General features: G+C 31.7%; 1 protein-coding gene and 1 pseudogene across 6 annotated transcripts; one reads left to right on the top strand and one right to left on the bottom strand.

Annotated features, from left to right (window-relative positions):
• The first annotated feature begins 96 nt into the window (after nt 1-96).
• On the top strand, nt 97-23680 carry LOC148614545 (coatomer subunit beta-like). Of its 5 annotated transcripts, none has more exons than XM_088588704.1 (23): nt 109-158; nt 2752-2860; nt 3461-3563; nt 4421-4650; nt 6743-6912; nt 11613-11727; nt 12169-12261; nt 15312-15449; nt 15692-15811; nt 16185-16292; nt 16619-16762; nt 17060-17205; nt 17667-17763; nt 18107-18264; nt 18710-18830; nt 19172-19243; nt 19728-19883; nt 20152-20241; nt 20595-20826; nt 21239-21358; nt 21636-21871; nt 22278-22433; nt 23203-23680. In XM_088588704.1, the coding sequence occupies exons 3-23, from the start codon at nt 3470-3472 to the stop codon at nt 23284-23286; spliced, it is 2880 nt and encodes a 959-aa protein (XP_088444830.1). In that variant the 5' UTR covers nt 109-158; nt 2752-2860; nt 3461-3469; the 3' UTR covers nt 23287-23680. The 5 variants fall into 5 exon arrangements, with proteins under 5 accessions (XP_088444831.1, XP_088444830.1, XP_088444828.1 ...); XM_088588702.1 differs by lacking the exon at nt 2752-2860 and adding an exon at nt 1837-1864; XM_088588705.1 differs by lacking the exon at nt 2752-2860 and having other exon boundaries at nt 97-139.
• LOC148614546 (phytanoyl-CoA hydroxylase-interacting protein-like) lies at nt 7249-13892 on the bottom strand (annotated as a pseudogene). The gene is made up of 5 exons (XR_015923711.1): nt 13530-13892; nt 11029-11314; nt 10731-10810; nt 10065-10398; nt 7249-9637 (listed from the first exon to the last, which is right to left on the bottom strand). The product of XR_015923711.1 is annotated as a phytanoyl-CoA hydroxylase-interacting protein-like (transcript).
• Nucleotides 23681-24124: the final 444 nt, after the last annotated feature.

Genomic DNA, 24124 nt, shown 5'->3' with positions numbered 1-24124 from the left:
TTTTCTATTCCTTCTGCTTCCTGCATTTCTAATATTTGTCCAGACTAGCAGGAGAGTTCATAGACATTCAAGGTCGGAAATGAAGGAAATTATTTTTGGCTGTTCGTAAGACAACTTCCGGCCACGTTCTTCATTTCCGGTAAATTTTCGTCTGACGGGTAATTATGCATGTTTAAATTTTGATTTTCTAAGCATGTTTGTGCTTTCTGGATTACATCAGTAAGCTAAATTGTGCTTTTTGTCTATGAAAACCTATTGAATTCGAAATTATTTATTTGTTACTCACACGAAGTACTAATATATGCAAACCGACTGCTAATCACTTTTCAAGTCTTTTGCCAGTTTTGGGATTCAGTGTCCGGAGCTTTTTCCTGATTTGGCCGACCACTTGGATTAACCGGCTGTGTGATCCATGTATGATATGATGGCATATTCAAATCTGCAATTTGAGGTCCATGTCCAATTTGTGATTGTCACATAACCCGTTTTCAATTTGTGACGTTTTTTTGTGGTATTTTTTTGTTTTTCTACAGCTAAATGACACAGGGATCGAATTTTACTGGGAATAGAAATATTTGCTATTGTGAGTTGAAGCTACATCATGCCGGCAAATTTTAGCGAGTGTTTTTTTTTTATTTTTTATTTTTTAATTGCCAATTTCACTTTCGAGCATCAGGATCATTAGAACATTTGATTCAATGGTTATTTCACCTGCCTTAATTGTTTTACAGACTGGGGTAATACACAAGAAAATTAAAAGGCCTTGAAAGGTCAATATTTGTTATGCCAGCGTGAGTTGACCAATTACAGCTTTTTTTTTTAATAACTAACAAACAGAAACACTCAGAAGTAGGCTTAGATCATGCAGATAGTGGCACCACAAGCCAGCTGGACAATAACAACACTATAGTCATTGATAAGTTGTTACTGCTTCTTTAAAAACTGTTAGGAAATGTGGGAAGGAATTTCAAATCATTTGATGAGAATTGACATGAGTGGGAAGGCACTGGACAGTTTCGAGTCAAGGCCTTTTGTTATACGCTGATGGTATAATGGACAGAAAACAAAGAGGCCAAATACTGTCCCTTATGGCCCTAACCAATAGTTGTTCGTTGTATTTTGATTGTATTTTAGCTGTTTAATATCACTTCATATTAAAAATTTAGCAAGTAGAAAAATATAGCACTTGCTTTTTTGAAGTAAGTGGTAAAAAATGGGAAAATCAGTCCCAGTGACAGATTCAAGTTCTTTAAATTTAAAGTTTTTAAATGTACTTCAATGTAGTGGTGAATTATAGCAAGTGTTCTATTTAGACTTTGCTATTCCCACATTTTTTTTGGATGGTAGGAATAGCCGATATTCCAACTTTGCGAAAACTTATTAATTTAGACGTTTCCCTATTTCTTGTAAAGATTACTTGGGGTAAAATGAGAGGTCACACAGTAAAGAGCAAGGGAGATTTTCTTGTGGAAAATTTGTTTTTATGGATTTAAAATAAAAAATTGATTCTTAATGCTTAACAATGCTCTTACTATCTTCAAAAGGAAAATTTGCATTGATTATGATCTTTTGTGAAGGCCAACAATGTTTCAGACAAAAATTTTGCTTTATGAATATGTTTATTTTGGTACCATTTTTTTCCCAATAGGGCTGTATAATTATGGAACAATTCTGGATTTCCCAGTTTGGAATGTAATGTCTATGTTCATCATTCCCATCGGTTACAGTACATGTACATGGTGTATATATGTCTAGATTGATGATTCAGAATATGCATGCTCCATTAGTGATGATACATATATTTCATTAATTCATACCGATATAAACTTTTAACAGTCATTCCATTTTATCTCAAAGGATGTTGGTAAGATATGATATACTCAGGATGTTGATTATACACATTGTTGCAGATGAAGGGATTAGATTACTGTACAGTACTGTACATTCTCTATATACAATGCTGTAGATTTTCTAGTTGTGATGGTCCATTTATTGATGCATACAGGGACAATGTGTATTTGTTAGGCACATGATTGTCAGATTCCTTTGTTAGTCTGCTGTAGTAAAAATACATGTAGCAGATTCAGTTCAAAACTTCAAATATACTTGTACTTACAATTGTATCAGTACATGTGATGTACAATAAGACTAATTTTGAATTATCATAACCAATATCAGTCTTTCATTCCCAGATATTGTTTCTTTTCTATTCACGCTATTTCTTCAAATTATTTTTAACCACAGATTCCTACAATCACAAGGAGTCCAAGCACAATTTAAACATTATCCTTTGTGAAATGTACATTGCATTAAACCTTCGAAGGGACAATAATTAATTTTCCTTCATCTGTAAATTTTGTGTAACAATGTTTTATAATAGGTCATTGGGTAGTAGTGTTATTGACTTACAGATTCTAAAGCTTTCAATCCCATGTACAAACTGTATCTAAGTTCCTAAGAACCCAACTTTTAGTGAAGTATTTTGTTCAATGATTTAGCTGTCCAAAACAATTTCAAATACTTTTATCTCTTTTTTGCCTTTTGAAAAAAAGAAATTGCATCTGTATGACAGTGCAAAATTATTAATTTTAGGATGTTTTTATTGGAAAAAAAGATTTTTCTCAGCTACAGGACAGCCATGTCATGTTTATTTTTAGATATATATATTTTTTATACAAATAATGGTAACCTGGTTAATAGCATCAAATGTAGTTATAATTGGTAATTTAAAGATAAAATGTTGAATTACAGCACAGAAAGGAGCATACCATGACTAAACACCAACATAGTGATTACCAGGTGTACATCTTAGTGGTTCTGAAAAATCAATAAGAGATTATTTGTTACTTTCTCTTGTATTGTGAGTTTTAAACTTCACTTTAAATACAGCAAAATTATAAAGAAAAATATCTTCAAAGACTAAAAACGTATTTACTGCCACTCTAAAACTGGTACACTACAATGTCAGTGATCAGTCACAGTATGTCTCTGTATGTACTGTACATGTATTACAATATTGGTGTTAATGTGTGTTAAACACATTATGACTTTGATCAATTAAAATAATAGTTTATATATATTTTTTTTCACAAAAAAAATGATCATTACTGGCAGTAGACACAGTAGTACACAACAAAGTATTTTGTGTATGTTAAAAAAACTGTATTTGAATTTATTGAATATAATACAAAATGAGATGTTTGTGTACCCTATCTAATAATCCACACTGAGATTTTTGTGTTAATCGAATAAGCTGAGTTATTGGAACCTCTGGTCCCTGCATTTGTACTACCCATTGTGCATATGATTAACTATATATTATTAATCACTTATTAATTAAGGGCTGATCAAAATCCATTTGAAGTCGAAGTTTGTTTACTGAAATATTTTTGCTTTGTTGACAATTGATTGAGCTAAGATAAAAAAAAGACTAATGAGTTCTTTGTTAATTATATTCCAGGACAAGAAGATGTCGACCTTGGCAGAACAGCCATGTTATACTTTAATCAATATACCATCAGATGCAGAGCCTCCTACGGAGATGACTCTGAAACAAGATCTAGGTACATACAAATGTATAATTGTAATATGATTTTAGGCTTTGCCTTTGAGGAACAGAGCTATTTGTACTTAAATAACATCTAACTTTATTGATAATGCACCGTTGTGTTACATTTATGTCCATGTCACTGATTAGGCAGCGAGACTTCCTAAAACATGTGATTTGCATCTGCGTTAAAAGTTCAAACTATCACATCCTTACAGTATGTCACTTCCAACAGAAAAATTTTGAACCATTCTCATGTTTTGACAGAAGATCTACATGCAAAGGACGTTGCTGACCATCTGTCCCTATTATCACTAGTTAACACTAAAATAGTTCCTTGATTTTACGTTCATTATGGTAAAAGGTAATAAATGGGAAAGCCTATTTGTTTATGCAGAAGAAGTGAATATAACTCGTTTCAATCATCATTTCTTCCATATTTGCTGTTGTTATGTTTGATATATTGCTGTTTGACTTCTCATTAAGTTTATTGATAGTTGACCTTTAGCTATATATTTGGGCAGTTGCTTTCTGCTCAGGTTAATGACATTTTAGATGTGTCTTTATGTACCCAATGCAAAATGGGGACGGAGTATATAGTGATCAGGTTTCTGTCTTTCCTCCTTTTGCATAGAGGGGTACCCATAGGAAACACTTTTGAGTTCAGTATGAACTAAACAATACCTTTCTGAAAGTAAGCATTTTGTGAGTAAGTTAAAGCAATCTTGGGTTTTGCTGATTAATAATTTACCTGCTGCCTTTACTGTACATGTGAGTCATTTTGTCCTACATCCTAATAAAGTTAAATTGATTTAAAAAAAATAAGTATGTTTAAAATGATCTATATTTTAATGTATTGTTTTTTACTACTAGAAAAGGGAGACAACAAGACCAAGATTGAGGCTCTGAAAAAGACTATACAAATGATACTCAATGGAGAAAAGATGCCATCTTTGTTAATGACAATTATTAGATTTGTCATGCCTGTCCGTGACCATACTTTGAAGAAATTGCTGCTTATCTTCTGGGAAATTGTCCCAAAATACAACCAAGATGGCAAAATGTTGCATGAGTTTATATTGGTCTGTGATGCCTATAGAAAGGTAAAGTTTAACGATGTTTGTACATATATCAGGGGATTACCTTAACATTTTGTGAACTTCATTTTGTTATATCATGCATGTTGATGACAATTCAACTTGACCAAATTGAAAACTAGGTTGTTCTTAAATTAATGCATGTTGGAAAATAAATAAAATTGGTTGTCCAAACATTTATTGGTCTGAATGGAATTTTCACTTTCTCCTGGCAATACAGTCACTGATTTTTACATCAGACACTGTATATATGAAATTCATGAATTGCCAACAGTGTTCTCCCCAGGCCCTTAAAGTGCTGCGCTTTACAGCACTATCGAGATTGGTACTGTGCTATTTTGCTACCAGCACTATTAAGTTAAATATGAGGATTGAAAATCAATTATGACAGGAAACGTGTGCCCCAAGGTCATTTACGGCATCTTACAAGGTAATTAGCTCTTGAAACTGATAGCAGTAAACATGCTATGGTCAGTTGATCACCGCATGACTGCACAGGTGTCTGAAGCTAATAAAAGTTATCAGTCACTCCACCTGGCCACAAATAAATTTTAGTGAAGATATCAATCGGATACTAATTCACTCAACCCTGGCCAAAAGCATGTTTTGCTGATTTACCTTATAAAAGAACATATTAAATTCCCAAACAATATTTATTCCATCAGATACTTCCAAAACACTTTTAAAAGAAAAAGGAAACGGCCGTCTTTTGTTTACATTGTCATGTTGTTGTGTATCAAGAGCACGTTTTTTGGCAGGAAAATTAGCTAAGAAATAGATTGTAAAATCCCCCAAGTCTAAAAATAGTACAACATGTGTGGGAGGGAGGGGGATTTTTCTTTGTAAATCATGATATGGGGTTTTTGTCATCAATAAACTACATGAATAAACATAATATTTAAAAACAAAACAAAACAAGTAGTGTGTAGTATACTTTAAATAGCAAGAATAAGATTTTTGTTTTTTCCTGGTATAACTAGGTCAACTCCACACTACTTCCTGACAATTTTTGGAAACATGAATATTAAGACCAGAGTAGTCTATTACATGTACCTGATTAGATAATATTCTAAATCTATTGAAAGTTACTAAGACTAGAAAGAGAGTTTAATAGAAATAGCTCTAATCAAATGAATATTACATTCAAAATGAGCTACTGAGGCCCCAAAACAAATGATCGAAAAATTGTAATTTCCAATGGGTCTGCTGTCAGCAAAAATTTGAAGAACACTGGGTGTGTATGAATTAGAGGAAATATTTATGAAGAATCACTTATCATTATTTGATAGATTATCTTTAATTTTTCCGTTAATTTAAAAAGGAAAAATAAAAAATGGCATTAAAAGTTATAATTACTGTAAAAGAAGAAATAAGGTAAAATATTTTCCAACAAATAATTCATGTAAACATAAACAGCAATGTATTTATTTATGTACATTTTTAATACACTGATAAATCTTTATACATTAAATACAAAGTGGCACGTTTTGACATGAGATATATTAATGTTGTGTCATTCGTGCTGAATACAGCACAATCTGAAAATCCTGGGGAGAACCCTGGCCTAATTTTCTAATATTATGAAAATCTTATTTTTTATTTCTTGACATAGAATGGATATTGAAATTTTCTTATTTTTAAATGTTTTCAATTTTTGTGTCATTCAGAAACATATCACATGTGAGGTGAGTTTTGTCAACAATATTAATTAAATAAAAAATCTTGCAAGCAAACTTTTGATGAAAATAACCTCAATGTCATAAATTCCTTCTTTGTTTTCCATAGTCATATAAAAAAAAACATATTTCATGTCTTATGGTACAAATGTACACCTTAATGTACAATGAAGTATTTCTGTACGTCTTGGTGATTGGGATTAAACTTTTGAGAATGGGCCTTTTTCAGCTGGAATGTGATAAATGGCACATGGCCTTCTCTTAACCCAATCACTGATGTACATGTATTTACTTTTCACTAAATACATTTGTAAAAGTATCCAACTATTTCATCAAAATTATTGACTTTTTAATTACTCTCTAATTCTTTTTAAGAGTACCAGTATAATTATAGTAAATGTTTTATGTTTTCTTTTGTACAGGATTTACAGCACCCTAATGAATTTATCCGAGGGTCCACCCTCAGATTTCTCTGTAAACTGAAGGAGGCAGAGTTATTGGAACCACTGATGCCTGCTATAAGACAATGTTTAGAACACCGACATTCCTATGTCAGAAGAAATGCTGTTTTGGCTATTTATACCATATACAGGTAAAGATAGGGTAAATTAATCTGCTGGCTTTTGATTACCAGTAGTCATTACCATGGGTCCGTAAGCTGTCAAAAAGGCCTGTCATTGATCGACAAATTTTGCAAATGACCGGCGACCATTTTCCAATATCGGACATAAAAAAATTACCAACCCTTATAAATAACAGTCTTCATGATTTTAATAGTGTATAAACATCGTGACTACCATTTAATTGGAAATTAATTGACAGATGTGTGTCAATTTTGGCCAATCTGCAGCCATTTGTGACCGTGATTTACCTGTAACTGATTAGTTGATTGCATAATTGAATTAATTGTACACATGCAGCCCCATTGCCTATACGAAATAATTGAAGTAACTCTGAGAATTTTCATACATTTATTAGTAAATTAATTAAGAAAAAAGATTGACAAGTCCATTATTTTCCCGCCGATCTTTCAGAGGTAATGAAAGCACATGGAACTGAAACTATGAATCAGTCGTAGTTTGTAATTATTAATTCATCGATTGAATCTTTTTAACACAGAAGTCAACAGACCATTTAAACCTATATACAAAATGTGTGTGCAATTTTCATCACCTGCAAATTTTCGACTGCTTGCCTATGTGATGAAAAAGTCTGAGAGATAAGATGTTTTATTTACATGTTAGAAAGCCACATGTGGTCGAAACCAAACTTGTTCACTCACTCTGATAGTTTGTAAAAAGACAGAGTATGTGACGAAATAACACAATTTTCAATTTTATCTTAAAATAACTACATAAAAAAGTTTTTTTAAGTTTATTTTCGGTCTGAACATGTGAAAGACAAACGTCTGCTGAAGTTTGATAAAATGTCTGGCATGGGCTGTCAAAATTTCTGGACCCTTGGTCATTATGAAGATATACAACTCTGAGAAACCTGGTTGGTAACAAAAAGACGCACACTCTACTTAAAAAATTTAATAACAAATCTATGATTAACTTTTCAGGACAGTCTGTTTTTTTAATTTTCCAAATTAATTAGGTCAATTTAAAAATGCACAAGTTGTTAAATATATATACACTAAACACTGCTTTCTTATAAATAACTTGTACCTTATAAAACTTTTTTTACTCATAAAATCATTAATCACAAAAGGCTGTTTTAAAAACAATGTAGTTTCAAGAATTTGTCAAATATAAAAGATTATTTCTCAAAGTAAACATTTCAAAGTACAAGTTTGCCTTTCTGATAAAAGATAGAAGTAAAAAATGTATATATCTGAAATTGTTTCAAACTTATTTTTAAGCTCTACCTTTCAAAAATGTAATTTTTAGTATTAGTGTTAACATTGTTTTAGTATTTTGATAAAATCAGTGTTAAAAAACATGATTCTTCAAACTGTAGATTCAGAAATTATTGTGGGAATATTTTATTGCAGTGGTCATTTTATAGCCAAATGTTACAGTACAGGATAAAATTTCATATGCTAGTTTTCATTAATGCATTTATATCACATTCACATTTTGCAATGAAAGAGCATTGCCTTTATAATTTCAGAATTTACAGTGATTTATACTTGAAATGTAAAAATTTTACACTTAACAAGACATATTATACCTTCACATAAGTGTACACGCACAATTCTGTCAATAAAACTTTTGAGTAAAATTACTATATAAAATTTAGTACATGTACATATATTTTAAGAATGATGACAGCACTATAACTTCATTGCTAGTTTAATAGAGTATTAAAATGTTCATTTTACAAAATGAACAATAAAATGTACATCATGTGTAAAAACAATGTTCTATCAACAACAGTTAAGCACTATTAGTAAAAATAAAATGATCTTGATCCAATAATCTTGAGTCTTCTTGATAGACTAAAAAAGTAGATGGCATCTGAAATGCTTAGGTCACTCTTAACTTTAAAAGAGTGATGTGTAACATGATAAAGATTGGATCAAACTTCAAGAGTACATACATTTCTCACAGATTTCTTCTTTTTGTGTTCAGAACAACATCCTTTTCATCCCAACTACCACTCTTTCCCATAGGAGAGTGGTGTACCATGCAAAATTTGATCACACATCAAGATTACATATTTTACACCCAGCTTTCTTGGCTATTCCTTCAGGACAACTACTTCCTTTTCCTTTGGTAGGTACATCCTGAAACAGGAAACCATTTTGCTGGCATCGCACCCTGTTTATATCTATTGACTCTGTGTAAAATAGTTCCACATGAACATTAAGTGTTACATAGACTGAATATTCTCCTTTGTGTAGTACTAGTTTGATGAAGGGGTTGTCAAACATATTTATTTTCAACAAGCGACTTCTACAGAACATGTCAGCTTTTGAATTAGGTTCAGCGATGACCAAGGTAACATAATGAATATAAAAATTACAGTAGAAATCTGCAAAGTAGACTTGAACATTTGGGTTGAACATCAAGGAGGCCTTAACATTCTTCTAGTACCAAAAACAGATGAAGGAGGCGGTTGAAGGGTTTTTGATTCTAGCAGAGCACTAAAGAATAAACCCTCAAGATTTTTGTTTATGATAGAGTATCTGTCACCATTGTTATCCTTCATGTATTTCTCCATGATGCCATAGTTTCCATGCAGAATCCTGGTGTAGTACTCGATAGATTTGTTCCTGTAGAAATATTTTATAAGTCCAAACCTGTTGTTGGTCCTTTTTACAAACTTTATACTTAAATTCATCAGCTTCTGGATCTCTGTCTTTGTCATATCTTTAATGCAAAAATAATCAAAAACTGAAAACTGTTTCAATTGAGAATGCAATTTGAATGGTTGTCAAAAATGTTCCATGTCTGGCTTGTCTTTCACAAATGTAGGCATAAAAAGTAAAATGGTATTTATTCAGTAAATGACGGCATAATATTTTTGCCTTGCTGTATGTTAAGGGGGTTTCTGATGTAGATAGGTAAAAGTATGCAAAACCTGGCATAAGAACTGTTTGATAATCAGTTTTTTTTTTGCTCTGAACAGTAAAATCCATTGACTTAGTAAAAGATCCAATTGTACAATAAGATAAACACTTGTGTGTGTGTGTGTGTGGTGGGGGGGATAAAAATTTTTTTTACGGATAAAATAACAAAAGGGGTCAGAGACAAGTTATGCGAACTTTTATGTTTTTTCCCAATAAATGGTACTCACATGCAGTAAATGACCATATCTTCGATGTTCTGTAAAGCTGATAATTCTTGTCAAAATCTGATTTCTGAGAGGATTTACATATGAAACTGAGTGGCTGTTCTGATGATCGGTGAGTAGATCCATAGAATGTCATACATCTATACTCTGAGCATGGTTGTAGTAAGAATGGGATACTTTTAAACTGCCATGAATTCTCAGTGAAGAAGAAATGCATTTCTTTGGTGTCCATATGCTGTAATATAATGATTTTGGTGCTCTGCGTTTTTGTTGACGGTTCTGTTTTTATCCAGTATTTTGATCCTAGTCTGTGTTTCACTTCTATTTCTGCACCCCTCTGGAAAGGGAAAAAAATATCCTAATCTTTACTCTGTTCAATTTGGTCTTTGATTATACTGAGCTCAGAAAAAAAAATAGCATTTAGTGAAATAAATCAACAGTTTGTAGAACAAGTAATATCTTTAATATCTTTGGATAGTTTACTCAAAAGATTTTTTGATGACTCTCGAAAGAGAATTCTTATGCTGTTTGTTCTTTTTTTTTTTTTTTTTTTTTTTGGTCACTAAGTGATAAACCTGCTTGTTTCATTTCATTATGATAAGAGTTAATATGTTGAACCTAATACATGAGAAAGTTTGTAGTGTTGAAAAATAACTGAACTTTACTTACACAATTAGCAAACTCAAACACCTTACCACCACAGAGTGAACCAGTAGTCTCATTCCAGCTCAAATCAATGCAGGTCATTTCTGAAAAAAATATTTTATAAGAGTCTGTTTTTTTTTTTCGTCATTATATGCAATTAGTAAACAACAGCAGACTCATTTGTTGTTCTAAGTGGTCTAGATTGTTCAGTTAGTGTTTACTAAACAAAAGTTGTGTGTTGGCATTTTTGTTTTCACATCCAGGAAAAAGATAAAAACTCTTTTGTTTCATTATACTGCTGACATTTCATTTTCTGTCTAACCTTCATTGATCTCTGTGTATCCCTCAGCTTGTACTCTATAATACTTCTGCTGCCCCCTGGTGATGGTTTGTAGACCAATCAGCATCAGGGTCATGGGCATGAACTCAGGGTCACTGTCAAATTCTAAATATAGGGTCTTTTCATCCTTATCATCTTGGTTAAGCTGTAGGAGTTTTATACAAGTGACATTTTTGGATGTGGCCATGATGAAAACAGAATCTACTGTTCTTGGACATCTTAGTTCCCATTTAGATTGGTCTGTGTTGTCTACTTCTTCTACTTCACTCTGAAATATATAGACTTGGTTTGAAAGTTGCTGAAATAGACTTGTTTTATAAAAGAGTTTTTTTAAACATGTAAAAAAATGTTTATTGCTAAATTGAGTGAGATCCTAAGGTTATATTTACTTATGATCATTGATCATCAGGAGATATTTTCTCAATTGGGCCTGTTTTTTTTTTTCTAGCAAAACCAAAATAAAAAATGAATGAATGTGACCAATATGTTTTTTGCCTACTTCGCCTCGACGCTTTCTGAAGCAGTATATTTTTTTTCTCAACTGCTATTATTTTTTCTGTTTTCAGAAACTATGATTTCCTGATTCCTGATGGACCAGAACTGATTGCTAAGTTTCTAGAAGGGGAGCAAGATATGTCCTGTAAGAGAAATGCCTTCATGATGTTGATACATGCTGACCAGGTATTAAATGGCTCCATTCTACAACAACCCATGGTTTTTTCAGACTCAATGTTACAACATTGCTATAAAGAAAGATATTTGATGCTAGTTAGGAACTAATAGCATTTCTGTCTGTCTGTCTATAAGTTCATCTGTGAATGAACTTTCTTAGCACAGGTCCTCCATGGCATTTGTATGGATTTGATGAAGCTTGAAAATTAATAGTTAATGTTTGATAGATCTGAAAGTATGCTTTACAAAAGACTTAACTTAAAAAACACTTTCTTTTTATTTTTTTAAAAACAAAGGTCACCCTAGGAAGTCTACAATTATAACCTGTTTTTACTTTACAACATGTATTTCAAAACAAGAATTTACTATTTTAAAGAGATCATGGAAAACTAATTCCTCAATCCAGTTTGTGTAATTTGCACCAACTTTACCAATTTTTTTTTATTGTAGGAGAGGGCATTGAATTATCTCAGTAGCTGCATTGACCAAGTGAATTCCTTTGGGGACATTTTACAACTGGTGATTGTGGAGCTTATTTATAAAGTGAGTTTAATTTTATTTATGAAATTATTGAAGTGTTTGCATATTAGTCCCATTTAAATGCATTACTTTTCTTACAAATACATTTCTACATGTGTCAGTATCAAACAAAGGAGTGAACTAGCTGCCATTTAAAAAGTGAATGTGTATTTCAAAATATCTTTGTTTGCAGCTTAGCCTGTGATAGATAAAAAGAGATTGTGGAAGTAGCACACTTAGTCATACTAGTAGACATTCAAAATAAAGAGGAATAAAAAATGTATTCAAACAAAACATTCTAGAACACTAATACAGAAATCCTATGTTCTTAGTAGGAGGTGTAACCACTCTACTCTTATGGGCAGTACCCCATTGCAGAATTGCGTGTGTAAATTTATCATTCAGTTTTTGTTGACCATAAGTTTCTCAATGGTTATTTCCAGTTCCCAACACACAATATGACCTAAGCTTGTTCTACTGTTCCTGTTTTTATGGATATGTCTTTGTTTAAACGTCACCATTCAGTCTGATATTGGGTACAATATTGTCAAAAATCTACTTCTTACCTCTATTCTATATACCCTATCTTTTTGTATATAAAACCATAATGTGTACAGACAAAAATTGCTGTTTCATAGAAAAATACCAGTTTTTATTGTGTCTAGTAATGCATATGACATATCTTTTATCAGTTTTGTTGCTTTTATGAAAGTGTTATGAACTTGAAATAAATAGGTTATCAGTGAACATGGTCTGGTTTCATTTAAAGTTACAGATTTTTCTCAAATTCATAAATAACTTAATTTTTCAAGTTATTTGTGCCTGGTTTAATATAGCATCTCAAATTAAGGTTTGTCTTTAAGCCATCCTCTACTCAAATTTTCACCAAATCACTGGAAATTGAAGATAAGAAAAATTGACATTTTAAAATTATATGAGACCTAGGCTTGATAGCTTAAAACAACTTGAGTTTAAAAAGGAATATAGGAAATTTTGATGAAGCCTTGCCAGATACACACATGACAATGTGATGACTTTGAGGTGTCTGACCCTCCCCACCCATTTACACACACAGGTCTGAATTTGTTCAGTTGATTGGAGACAATATTTGTGTAAATAAAGAATGGTTTTGGAATTGATTTTTTATCTTTCTGAAAAACTATGATTTTTCACTTTTTCTATTCATATAAGAAAAGTGTAAAATCAGATAAGTTTATATTCATTACTTGTATATGCATTAGCATTTGTTATTCTTTACCAGAATACTGTTTAGAGAATTTCAAATTCCTTACCCTACATTTTGAAAGCAGTAGTGAAAGTACACTCATTTTCTCTGTACTTGTGTTTATTTATTAAATATCTTTTTAATGTTTAAAGAGAACAAGTTTATTTTTAGAATGTAAATTTTCAGATAAACATTTAAGATAAATACAGGATGTTTTTTACACTTCAATATTTTTGTACTGAATTGGAGTCAAGAAGAACTACAACTGAACATTCAATACAACATTGCATGACACATTAACACATATTTGTCCCCTGCGATGTGTCGTGAGGGGACATGGAAATGCCAGGTATCCGTCCATCCGTGTTTTCCACACTTTTTTTTGTTATGCTTTTACCAATTAAGTTTGTTTTGGGTATGTGGCCTTATTATGAATAGTTACAGATTAATATTGACTTTAGGTACGGTTGAATGATTTTAACAGAAGTTATGGCCCTTGGACTTAGAAAATATCAGTGAATTTACAGTTCTCCACACTTTTTTTTGTAATGCTTTCACCAATTGATTTTGTCTTTTGTATGCAGTCTTACTATGAGAAGTTACAGATTAAGTTAGACTTTGGTTACGGTTGATTGATTTTTATGGAAGTTATGGCCCTTGGACTTAGAAAATTTCAGTGAATTTAAAGTTTTCCTCACTTTTTTTTCGCTGGGGACATTGGAACGCTATTCTTTTATAGTTGTTCAATTCTTTTGCCCTGGTTGTACTGTGAAAGTACTTAAATTTGTGGATATCAATTTTTGTGGATCAGGGAAGAAGCACAAGTTTGTGGATTCTTGAATTTGTGGTTTTGAAGTTTTCAGTATACGCATCAGTGGGAATCTTTCGGAACCTATTTTCGTGGTTTGGCTTACCCATTGGTACCCCATGAACTATAGTACTTTCACTGTATTATATTTGTTTCATTAACCTCATATTTCTTTTATAGACAGTCTTTTTGAAAAAGAATAGACCTTTTCATGTTAATTGTAGTGTAGTCAATGAATGTCCATAGCATATAATTCCAGAAGGTAGGGCTTGGGAAAGAACAAAAGAAATTTCTCCACAGAAGTAAAAAATAAGCATGTTCATCCACTACTTGGCAGTTAGCATGAAAGGGTATATTGTAAGAACCACTTTGAAGTTTTTGGATTTGAATGTAATTGCTAGTGTACCAAAATAAACAGGGTCTGAAGAAATGATGTAAAATAAAACAATATCACTTACCCTGTAGTTTGGTATTGTAATTTCCAAATCTGAAAACTCATTCAGGTTGCTTGTTCTGCAAAACTCAAAATTTTTTGGAATGACATGGTTAAAAATCATGTTGCTTGTCGAGTTGTAAAGTCATAAAATGGAAAGCAAGTTAAATTTCAGTCTGATTTCTACTCACCTAGTCAGTGCCTGGAGATATACTGGTTAGGTTGAAGAAAGTAGCTTTTGGTCTGTCATTGAAATCTACTCAATTAGTTGTGTTACAGGAGTTGAATCCCTCTGGCGATATCTTATGATGTGTATTGGTAGCATTGTATTTGGTTTAATGACCAACTATTACAATGTACATGTATATTGTACTATCACAATCATGATTATCCCGATATATATATGTTTGTCTTTTGTCAATTTGACCTTTTGTATTGGGAATAATGAAAAAGAATAAAAACAAGGGATAGTAATACGTTAGTATCTGTCTGTTATTGGTCATAGAATTCTGAGGGGTTCTAATGAGTAACAGTAGACATTTTGCACCTATTACATATTTTCTAGAGGCATATCAATTGAGAGTAAATAAATTATCAATACCTTTCAGGTCTGCCATGCCAATCCATCAGAGAGAGCCAGATTCATCAGATGTATTTACAATTTGTTGAACTCCTCCAGCCCTGCAGTCAAATATGAGGCAGCTGGTACTTTAGTAACCCTGTCCAGTGCTCCTACTGCTGTTAAGGTGCTTATCTCTCTTTGTCTGATTTATGTATCTTCTTAATTCTAGCATCATTAATTTTCTTTCTTCTTTAGTTCTCATGCATAATGTTTAAAATATTGAAACTAAATACTTTTTTTTTCATTGTCAATTCACTTACTAATCCACTAGCTGGGAGCCTGATTGTTTTTTTTTTAATTTGTTATAATTTGTGTTTTCTCCTTGTACAAGGATGTGCAGTTTAATCAAGATTAGTGTATTTGTAGGCTGCAGCCAGTTGTTACATTGAGTTAATTGTGAAGGAGAGTGACAACAATGTCAAACTGATTGTGTTGGACAGACTTATTGCTCTGAAAGAGGTTCCTTCTCATGAAAAAGTTCTACAGGTATGGTTTATCTAAAATCAGTAAATTATTGTATGCCTCCTTTGTTAATTCAAATGATAATTTCATTTATTAAGAACTCTCTGGACATTTGTTAAATAAATTATTGCATTTAAGGGAAATAACTCTAGATTAATGTGCTTGCCTGGTTGATATTTTCCTGGTAGTAGCAAGTGAAAAAATGACAAAAAGTTCTGGTTGTTTTTAGAATTCAATATTTATAATTTCAAAGTTAATATAATAGATAAAATCCCAAATTGTTATACTCATTTGAAAAAAATGATTCAGACCTAAAACAAAACGTTACGTAATTTATATTACATTAGATTAGTGAGTGTAGACTACAACATGGATCATAATATAATTCTTTTTTTAGGAACTTGTTATGGATATCTTGAGAGTATTAAGTGCACCAGATTTAGAAGTTAGAAAGAAGACACTGAACTTGGCCCTGGATCTTGTTACATCTAGGAATATTGAAGAGGTAGAAAAAATATAATATAAAAATCATATTGTTATTATTTTAGTGCATTGAAGTTCCCTGTTGGGGCCTCAGGCAAATTAGATTTCACCCAACCTCATTTCAAAATTAAGTGTCAGTTGTGAACCCCTTTTTCATTAGGATTAAGTAATTCTTCTTTGTCTGAGCTTTGATATCTTGTAGCTTATATATTAGTGTCTTGTAGATAATTTGTATCTGAAAAAAAAAACAGTTATATTTATTGTTATGGTTCATTCATTATTCAGCATAACAAGATAGAAAAATTAAAGAATTGTTGATTAATATCCTTGGGACTTGTGTTTTTTTAGATGGTTCTTGTTCTGAAGAAAGAGGTAGTTAAGACCAACAATGTTGAGCATGAAGACACAGGAAAATATAGACAAATACTGGTCAGAACTCTCCATCAGTGTAGCATTAAGTTCCCTGATATAGCTATCACTATTATACCTGTGGTAAGTTACTATTTATAGAATCAGGGAGTCCCATTAATTGTATTGAATACTGTTATAATTTGGTTGAATGTTAAATGTTCGGTTTAACCCTTATATGTTTCTATTGAGTTTTCTTATTAAGAAATGAAAGGGCACTGAGGAATCATTGTTAATATTTGATTTCTTGATGGTTTAGATTTTCTGCATGAATTAAACTTAAAATTACTAAATTCATCGTTAATTCATAAGTGTTACAATTGAAATATTATTTAATTTTCTGTTAATCAATGACTGTACTAGTGTATATTGTTTTTCCAGCTGATTGAATTTTTGTGTGACCAGAATGAGTTAGCTGCCCTTGATGTTCTGGTATTTGTAAGGGAGGCAATCCAGAGATTCGACGCCTTGAGACCTGTCATCAACAGTAAACTCCTGGAAGTGTTCCCTTCTATCAAGGGAATGAAGTAAGTCTAGAATCTCACTTGAATACACCTATAGTAATGCAATAAAAAGTGGGTAAAAATGAATACAAATTTTCATCATTTTATCATTGGATCTGTTATGAAGTTTCAAATGACCTCTATTTGTCCTGTTCATAACTATATTTAATCTTTAATTTGATAGTACTTAAGTAATGATTGTAATATTTTCAGTCTAAGAAGAAAATGTGAACTTGCATACCTTCGCATTGAAGTTATTTGATATAGACTGTAAAATATTACAATCACTCCTTGTAATTTAATTTTTAATTCAAAATTGAACATGGAAATCAATATACAACACTATATGACTTCATAATCATATGATAAAATTATGTCTATTTGATGTTAATGAAAAAAAAGTCAACTAATCAGAATAGATGTTACTGCTTAAATTAAACTAAATGAAAATAGAATGCTTTAACTAAAACTTTTGTTTATTTCAGAATCCACAGAGCAGCTTTATGGATCTTAGGAGAGTACTGCAGTAGTTCTGAAGATATTCAGAATGTAATGACTTTGATTAGACAATCTCTTGGAGAGGTAGGCAATTTCTTTGATCAAGTGAAGCGCTCAAAGGACTTTTTTATCAAAAAAATACATGTAGTTGTTAAGAAATTACATGTATGTTCTACATTGATCCTGGCATCCAATTTAGCACTTTTACTCGATAGAAATATGGTTTAAAAACATCTTCATGGTCAGGATAGCCTACATAATTTTTAAATGGTACTTCAGTTTTTCTGAGGGGTATTTTTCTGTATAAAAAATAAACTGAAAAAAAATCTTAAATAGCCTTCAAGTTCAATGAGTAAACATTTTGATTTGTGATGCAATCATTTTGTAAAGATTTAGATAAAAATCAATCCAATCTTACATCAAACAGATACCAATAGTTGATGATGAGATAAAGAAAGCAGCAGGAGAGGTACCAGAAGATGAAATGCAGTCAGCAGGATCTGTCCAGAAGTTGGTAACAGCTGATGGTACATATGCTACACAGAGTGCTTTCAGTACCAGTACAGCTGTTAAGAAGGAGGAGAGGTATAATTTGGATTTGTACAAAGATTTTTTTCAGGATTGTTAATAAGTTCAATATATCTAGTCACCATGCAATAATCACCTGCTTCATCTTAGTTTTGCATTGAACAACATGTGTATGGGGAGGGAGCCATCTACTTCAGGAAGTACGGCCAGCTACTGCTTGAGCTTTTGAAAGCCCAGATGATGATATTCATAAGGAAATCTTATTTTGCTAGTTACAATGTCGTAGTAAATATTTGTAAATTTTTGTGTGTTTATCATAAATCTTTTGTACTTTATACATATTCTTCTCAGCTAATGTCTAGTTTAAATGTACCTTGATTAAGTTTTAGATTTAGAAGTAAATGATATGTTGGTGTAAATACTCTACCATAGAAGTAAATGATATGTTGGTGTAAATACTCTACCATAAAAGATTAAACAAGCAATCAAATGTTTACTGTAGGCCACCAATGAGACAGTACTTGTTAGATGGGGAGTTCTTTGCTGGAGCAGCCTTGGCCACTACTCTGACTAAACTGGCTCTTAGATTTATAGAAAACACACCCAGTGTAAATAGGCAAAATGTTAGTATTAACAATATTTTCTTGGTATGATTTAGACTAAGGTGCTTTTTTAAATTAAGTTTTAAAACAACATACAACATTAGAAATACTCTGAAAATGGTCAATTATTTAGAACTGTCTTGGCATTAAAGATAGAAAACTACAGTAATCTTTATTATTTATAGTGATTAAAAAAAAAATACAAACATTATTGGTCCCAAATCCTTGACCACCAATCTTCCATATCACACATCACCACAAACTAGTATCATATCTTAAAATTTGGAAATGTATGTCTATTGATATTAAATGTGTATTTTCTATGTTGTTAGATGTGTACATTTCATATTTATTTTTTTCAGTCGTTTGTTGCTGAAGCTATGTTGATCATGGCATCTATCATTCACTTGGGCAAATCTGGACTTCCTACCAAGGTAATGGAATTGTATATTTGTACTAAATTTAACGTATTTAGAAAATGAAACTCAAACTGAACAAAATTTGCTTGATTGGTATTCTAACATCTTCAAAAGTATCTTCAGTGCCTAACATCATCGTTTTTCTCTACTACATGTAGTTTTGTTTTATGTTGTGTTGTAATATTTGACTTAAAATTTTCAAGTTTTTGATATTTTGCTATAGAATCACACTTGCAAATGCCATTTCTGAAAATAATTGTGTTTTTATAATGAATCTATAACTAAAAGATTAATGATGTTACAATGTAAAATTTTTCTGACCTTAACTGGTAGCAAAGGGACAATATTTGGGTCATTCAAAGCAAAATGAAAAGTGTGAATTCATGTATTCACAAGTGAAAGTATATGTTGATTGCATAGCTGATTATTCTACTAATGCTATTTGTATGCTATAGAGGCTCCTTCGGTTAAAAATTCATTTCTATCCTATTTCTTTCAGCCAATGACTGACGATGATGTTGATCGTATTGCAACCTGTATCCGTGTTCTGGCTGAGAGAACTCCGTTGATGAATGACGTGTTTAACACCAGCTGTAGAGATTCTCTATCTCTGATGTTGGCATCAAAAGTGGAGGAAGAGAAGGAACAACAGAGGGTTAGCTTTTTATAGAACACTTTATGACCTTACAATGGCAAGAAAAATTAAATTAACAACCTTACAATGTATTTGAAAAAAGGCAAAATAACAGTATTATACTTAAAAGCAAAAGCAAAGCAAATGTGATGTACAAGAAATCATCAGTTGAGAGAACAAAGTAGCTTTTTTTTTCATAATGAAGTATATCCTAATTAGTAATGTTATTATATAAATTATCACTGATTTATTGCTGAAACATGATTCACAAACTTTAAATTTCATTCAGGCATCTGAGAGAAAAGCAGTTAAGATACAAGCTGATGACCCTATAGCTTTCAATCAGTTGATTAATAAGAGTGAACTTGGAGCTACTGAGGTTTGTTCATTTTTATGCAACATTAAACATTTGTTTATTTTAAACTTATGTGAAGGAAGCTGTTTAGGCCAAAAAGGGCTTTTTTGAATTTTTAGTGTCTTTTTAAATGCTTCTCAAAATATTTTTATTCCCTCTTGCTTCATATTGTTCCAGTAAATATTAATAATTTGCTTAGGCTAATGTTATTAATGTAATCTAATTATCAATAGAGAGATGAACATCAATGATACTGGATGTTTTACTATTACTTTACTTGTTTGCTAGTTTTGGTTCAATAATAATGGATCCTAAACCCACTGTAAATTCTTTAAAAATGAATCTCATGTTGATTTACTACAAACTTGCTCTTGTAGAACATGTTTGAGCTGACTCTATCCCAAGCCTTGGGTATGAGTAACAAGAAGGATGCTGACCCTATTGGAGCCTCCAAGTTGAACAAGGTCACCCAGCTGACTGGATTCTCTGACCCAGTTTATTCTGAGGCTTATGTGAATGTGAACCAGTTTGATATAGTTCTAGATGTCTTGATTGTGAACCAAACTTCAGACACTCTACAGAACCTGACCCTGGAACTGGCTACTCTTGGTAAATTTTACCTAGTTATTTCTTATTTTTGAGCTTCATTCCTTTCCTTGTGATGGTTGGTCTATCTGTCTCTCTGTTCATTGCATATAAAATTGTGATTGAATGACCACATTAAAAAATTACTACTTGTATTTCGGCTTTCTAAGGGCATTTTACTTTTATTTCAAGTCCATGTATATTTAAATTAAAAAGTACATGAATGTAGCTCATATAAAAAATATGTGTTGTTTTAACTGAAAGGTGTACAGCAAATTTTCTCATTTAATCTTTTCCTAGTAGCGACCTGAAGTTAGAGAAATCTTATGCTTACTAAACACTGTGGTTATTGAACTTGAGTCAACATCCCATTCCCTTGAATACATCCTGATACTTAGGCCTTTCACGACTTTGATATATTAATTGTAATTTACAGGTGACTTAAAGTTGGTAGAGAAACCTTCTCCATTGATGTTAGCTCCACATGATTTCTGTAACATTAAAGCTAATGTTAAGGTAGCCTCTACAGAGAATGGTATCATTTTTGGTAATATTGGTAAGTATCTTCACTATTAAACTGTAAGATCTTGTTGTATTTGGTATATTTGGTAATATTGGTAAGTATCTTCACTATTAAACTGTAAGATCTTGTTGGTCATTTTAAATTTTTTTTCTTAATCTGTGTAGAAAAATCTATGAAAAATATTAAGTCCGTTAACAAATAAAAATCTTGAAAACCCTCATTCCACTTTTTGCATTTTGTTACTTAAATTTGGTGAATAAGGAAGAAGTCAAGTAAATTAGCTTTAACTCTTATTTTTTTCTATCTTTAGTATATGATGTAAGTGGTGCTGCCAGCGATCGTAACTGTGTCGTACTAAATGACATCCACATTGACATCATGGACTACATTGTACCGGCTTCTTGCACTGATGCTGAGTTCCGTCAGATGTGGGCAGAGTTTGAATGGGAGAACAAGGTGGCTGTCAACACCAACATTTCTGATCTACAAGCCTTCTTACAACATGTGATAAAATGTACAAACATGAAGTGTCTGACTCCTGAAAAGGTAATTTTTAACCAAACTGTATATATGTATTCATGTTTTAAATTCAGAAAATATTGCATGAATTTTTTTCCCCCTTTTGACAGTTTCACTTTTGTTTTAAGGGCGAAAGCTTTTCAATATTTACCATTTAGCTCTGAACAAACAAAAAAACAATAATAATTGTATGCAACAATTTCTCAATTCACAGATGTCAATTTTCAGGTTGATTTTATTAAAACTTCGTATTTTTTACACTCCTCTACACCAGTCCGATGTCATCACTTTGATTATCAATTTCAATATTCCATTGTACTAGAAATAGATATTGCTCCAATTATTATTGTCAATTTAAATTTTGTCATAGAAGGAAATTCAGCAGTAAGAAAAATTGGGTTGTACTTACGTCTTCAATGTTTTCTTTCACCAGGCTTTATCAGGTGATTGTGGATTTATGGCTGCCAATCTATATGCCAAGTCAATCTTTGGTGAGGACGTACTAGCTAACCTTAGTATAGAGAAACCTGTACATCTACCTGCTACTTCACCCGTACAGGGACACATTAGAATAAGGGCTAAAAGTCAGGTAAGTCAACACCTATGTTATCATTCAGGGTCAAAGGTTATTTTTTTGTACTGATGCACATTTTTTAGCAGGTGTTGAATTGGTTAATTAAATGTGTGAGGTTTTATGAAAGCACTGAGTTACAAACAGGAAATACATTCCAAGTCTTCTTTAAGGTTTCAGATTCTTATAAGTTACACTGTATACCTAAATAGTAGTCTTTATTAAAATTAGACAGGAGGTGATTTATGCATGTCAAAATATACATTTATTTTTGTCCAGAAACAGTTACAGTTGTAGTTTTTCATTTGCTTGTCGAGCTTTTGAGATAAAAATTATATAGATTGTGTATGAAATTGACACTTTGAGGAGTTACTGTTCTTAATTTGGTTGATTTAAGTGGGAGATGAATGCATGTTTTTCTCAATAGTGCAGTTAAAAATACAAAAAGGATTATCATTATATGAAAATATAAACTAGAAAACATCCTTTGTTTGGTGGGTTTTTCTACACTATAAATTACCTCTATCATAAGCAGTGTCTGCATTTTATATGGACTGATATTCAAATATTAAATCTTATGTGACTTTTTTTTTATCAAAATAATATAAATAAATGTATGTAGAGTTAAATTACCTCCTCATGTCATGAAATGAACTTAAACAGTGTATTTGCAAGACCAGAATGAGTTGTGGGGCGACCTCTATTGTATGATTTCTGAATATGCAATATATTTTTCTATTATTACAAATTATTCCTCAATTTGATTATGTTTTCTTGGTCATTGTAGGGCATGGCTCTAAGTATGGGCGACAAGATCAACCTGTCACAGAAATCTGGATCCAAGACATTACAAGCAGCTGTTACTAAGTAAACAGATACTGTTTGATGAACTTTGTAGAAAAGGAACTAGTGTCTAAACAACATTTATGTGATATTGTCCTTGCAAGTTTCACTTTTCAAGAAGTGTTAGATAAAGAGCATCTTATTTAATCATATTTGGGAACATTTTTTCTGGATAAAATACTGGTGGTTGCACAATTTGTTTGATGATTTTTTTTATTTAAAGTGTTAGAAATTCATGTTTCTTTTTGCTAATATATATGTTAGTGTAAAATTGCAATTTTGCTAATATTAATGAATTGTGTCAAATTCTGTAACTTTTGCCTTTACTTCAAAAAAAAAAAAAATTCCAATGTTATTTATTTATGTCTAATTATTTTTCATATTTGGTAAAGTTGAGTAAATAAATAATTAACCCTGTTGAACTGAGGTCTTTTTCATTCAGCCTTTTAGGAAGTTGGGGGACTACAAAATATTAGCTTATTACCACTGCTTGCACAATTGGTTATCTCCACTTAACTTATCCCCCTGGTGCAGGGATTTGAGTTTTGCAGGCAGGAGCCACATTTTTTTATCCTGTAATCATCATTTACACATACGAAAATAAATGTTGAATACAGCTGTGCTGTTATTTGTGTACATGTTCATCTTTGTATTTTTAAGCAAGGCCAATGGCTATCCCTGATTACTATTAACCTGGGATTTTGTCATGCATTTAGTCAGAGAGTGTAAAGTCTCTGATTCAGTGTTAACATGAAATCAACTCTGGGGAACAATAAGAATGAATTATAGTTAAAGACAAATTTCTACTTATTTACCATTGTTGGGAGTTTTCAGGCCCTGACATACATATTCCCTGTGCATGGATT

Source organism: Perna viridis, chromosome 6 (genome assembly GCF_037379345.1).
Source record: "Perna viridis isolate PV_CMFRI_1.1 ecotype Kerala chromosome 6, ASM3737934v1, whole genome shotgun sequence".
NCBI classification, from domain to species: Eukaryota; Metazoa; Mollusca; class Bivalvia; order Mytilida; family Mytilidae; genus Perna; species Perna viridis.
The sequence above is the reverse complement of the archived record's forward strand: the minus strand, read 5'-3'. Positions and strand labels throughout refer to the sequence as shown.

Coding starts and splice junctions, on each gene's coding strand:
- LOC148614545 (XM_088588702.1), top strand. Junction 6,913..11,612: donor GCTATTTATACCATATACAG/GTAAAGATAGGG, acceptor TTCTGTTTTCAG/AAACTATGATTTCCTGATTC. Junction 16,763..17,059: donor CTATCACTATTATACCTGTG/GTAAGTTACTAT, acceptor TTGTTTTTCCAG/CTGATTGAATTTTTGTGTGA.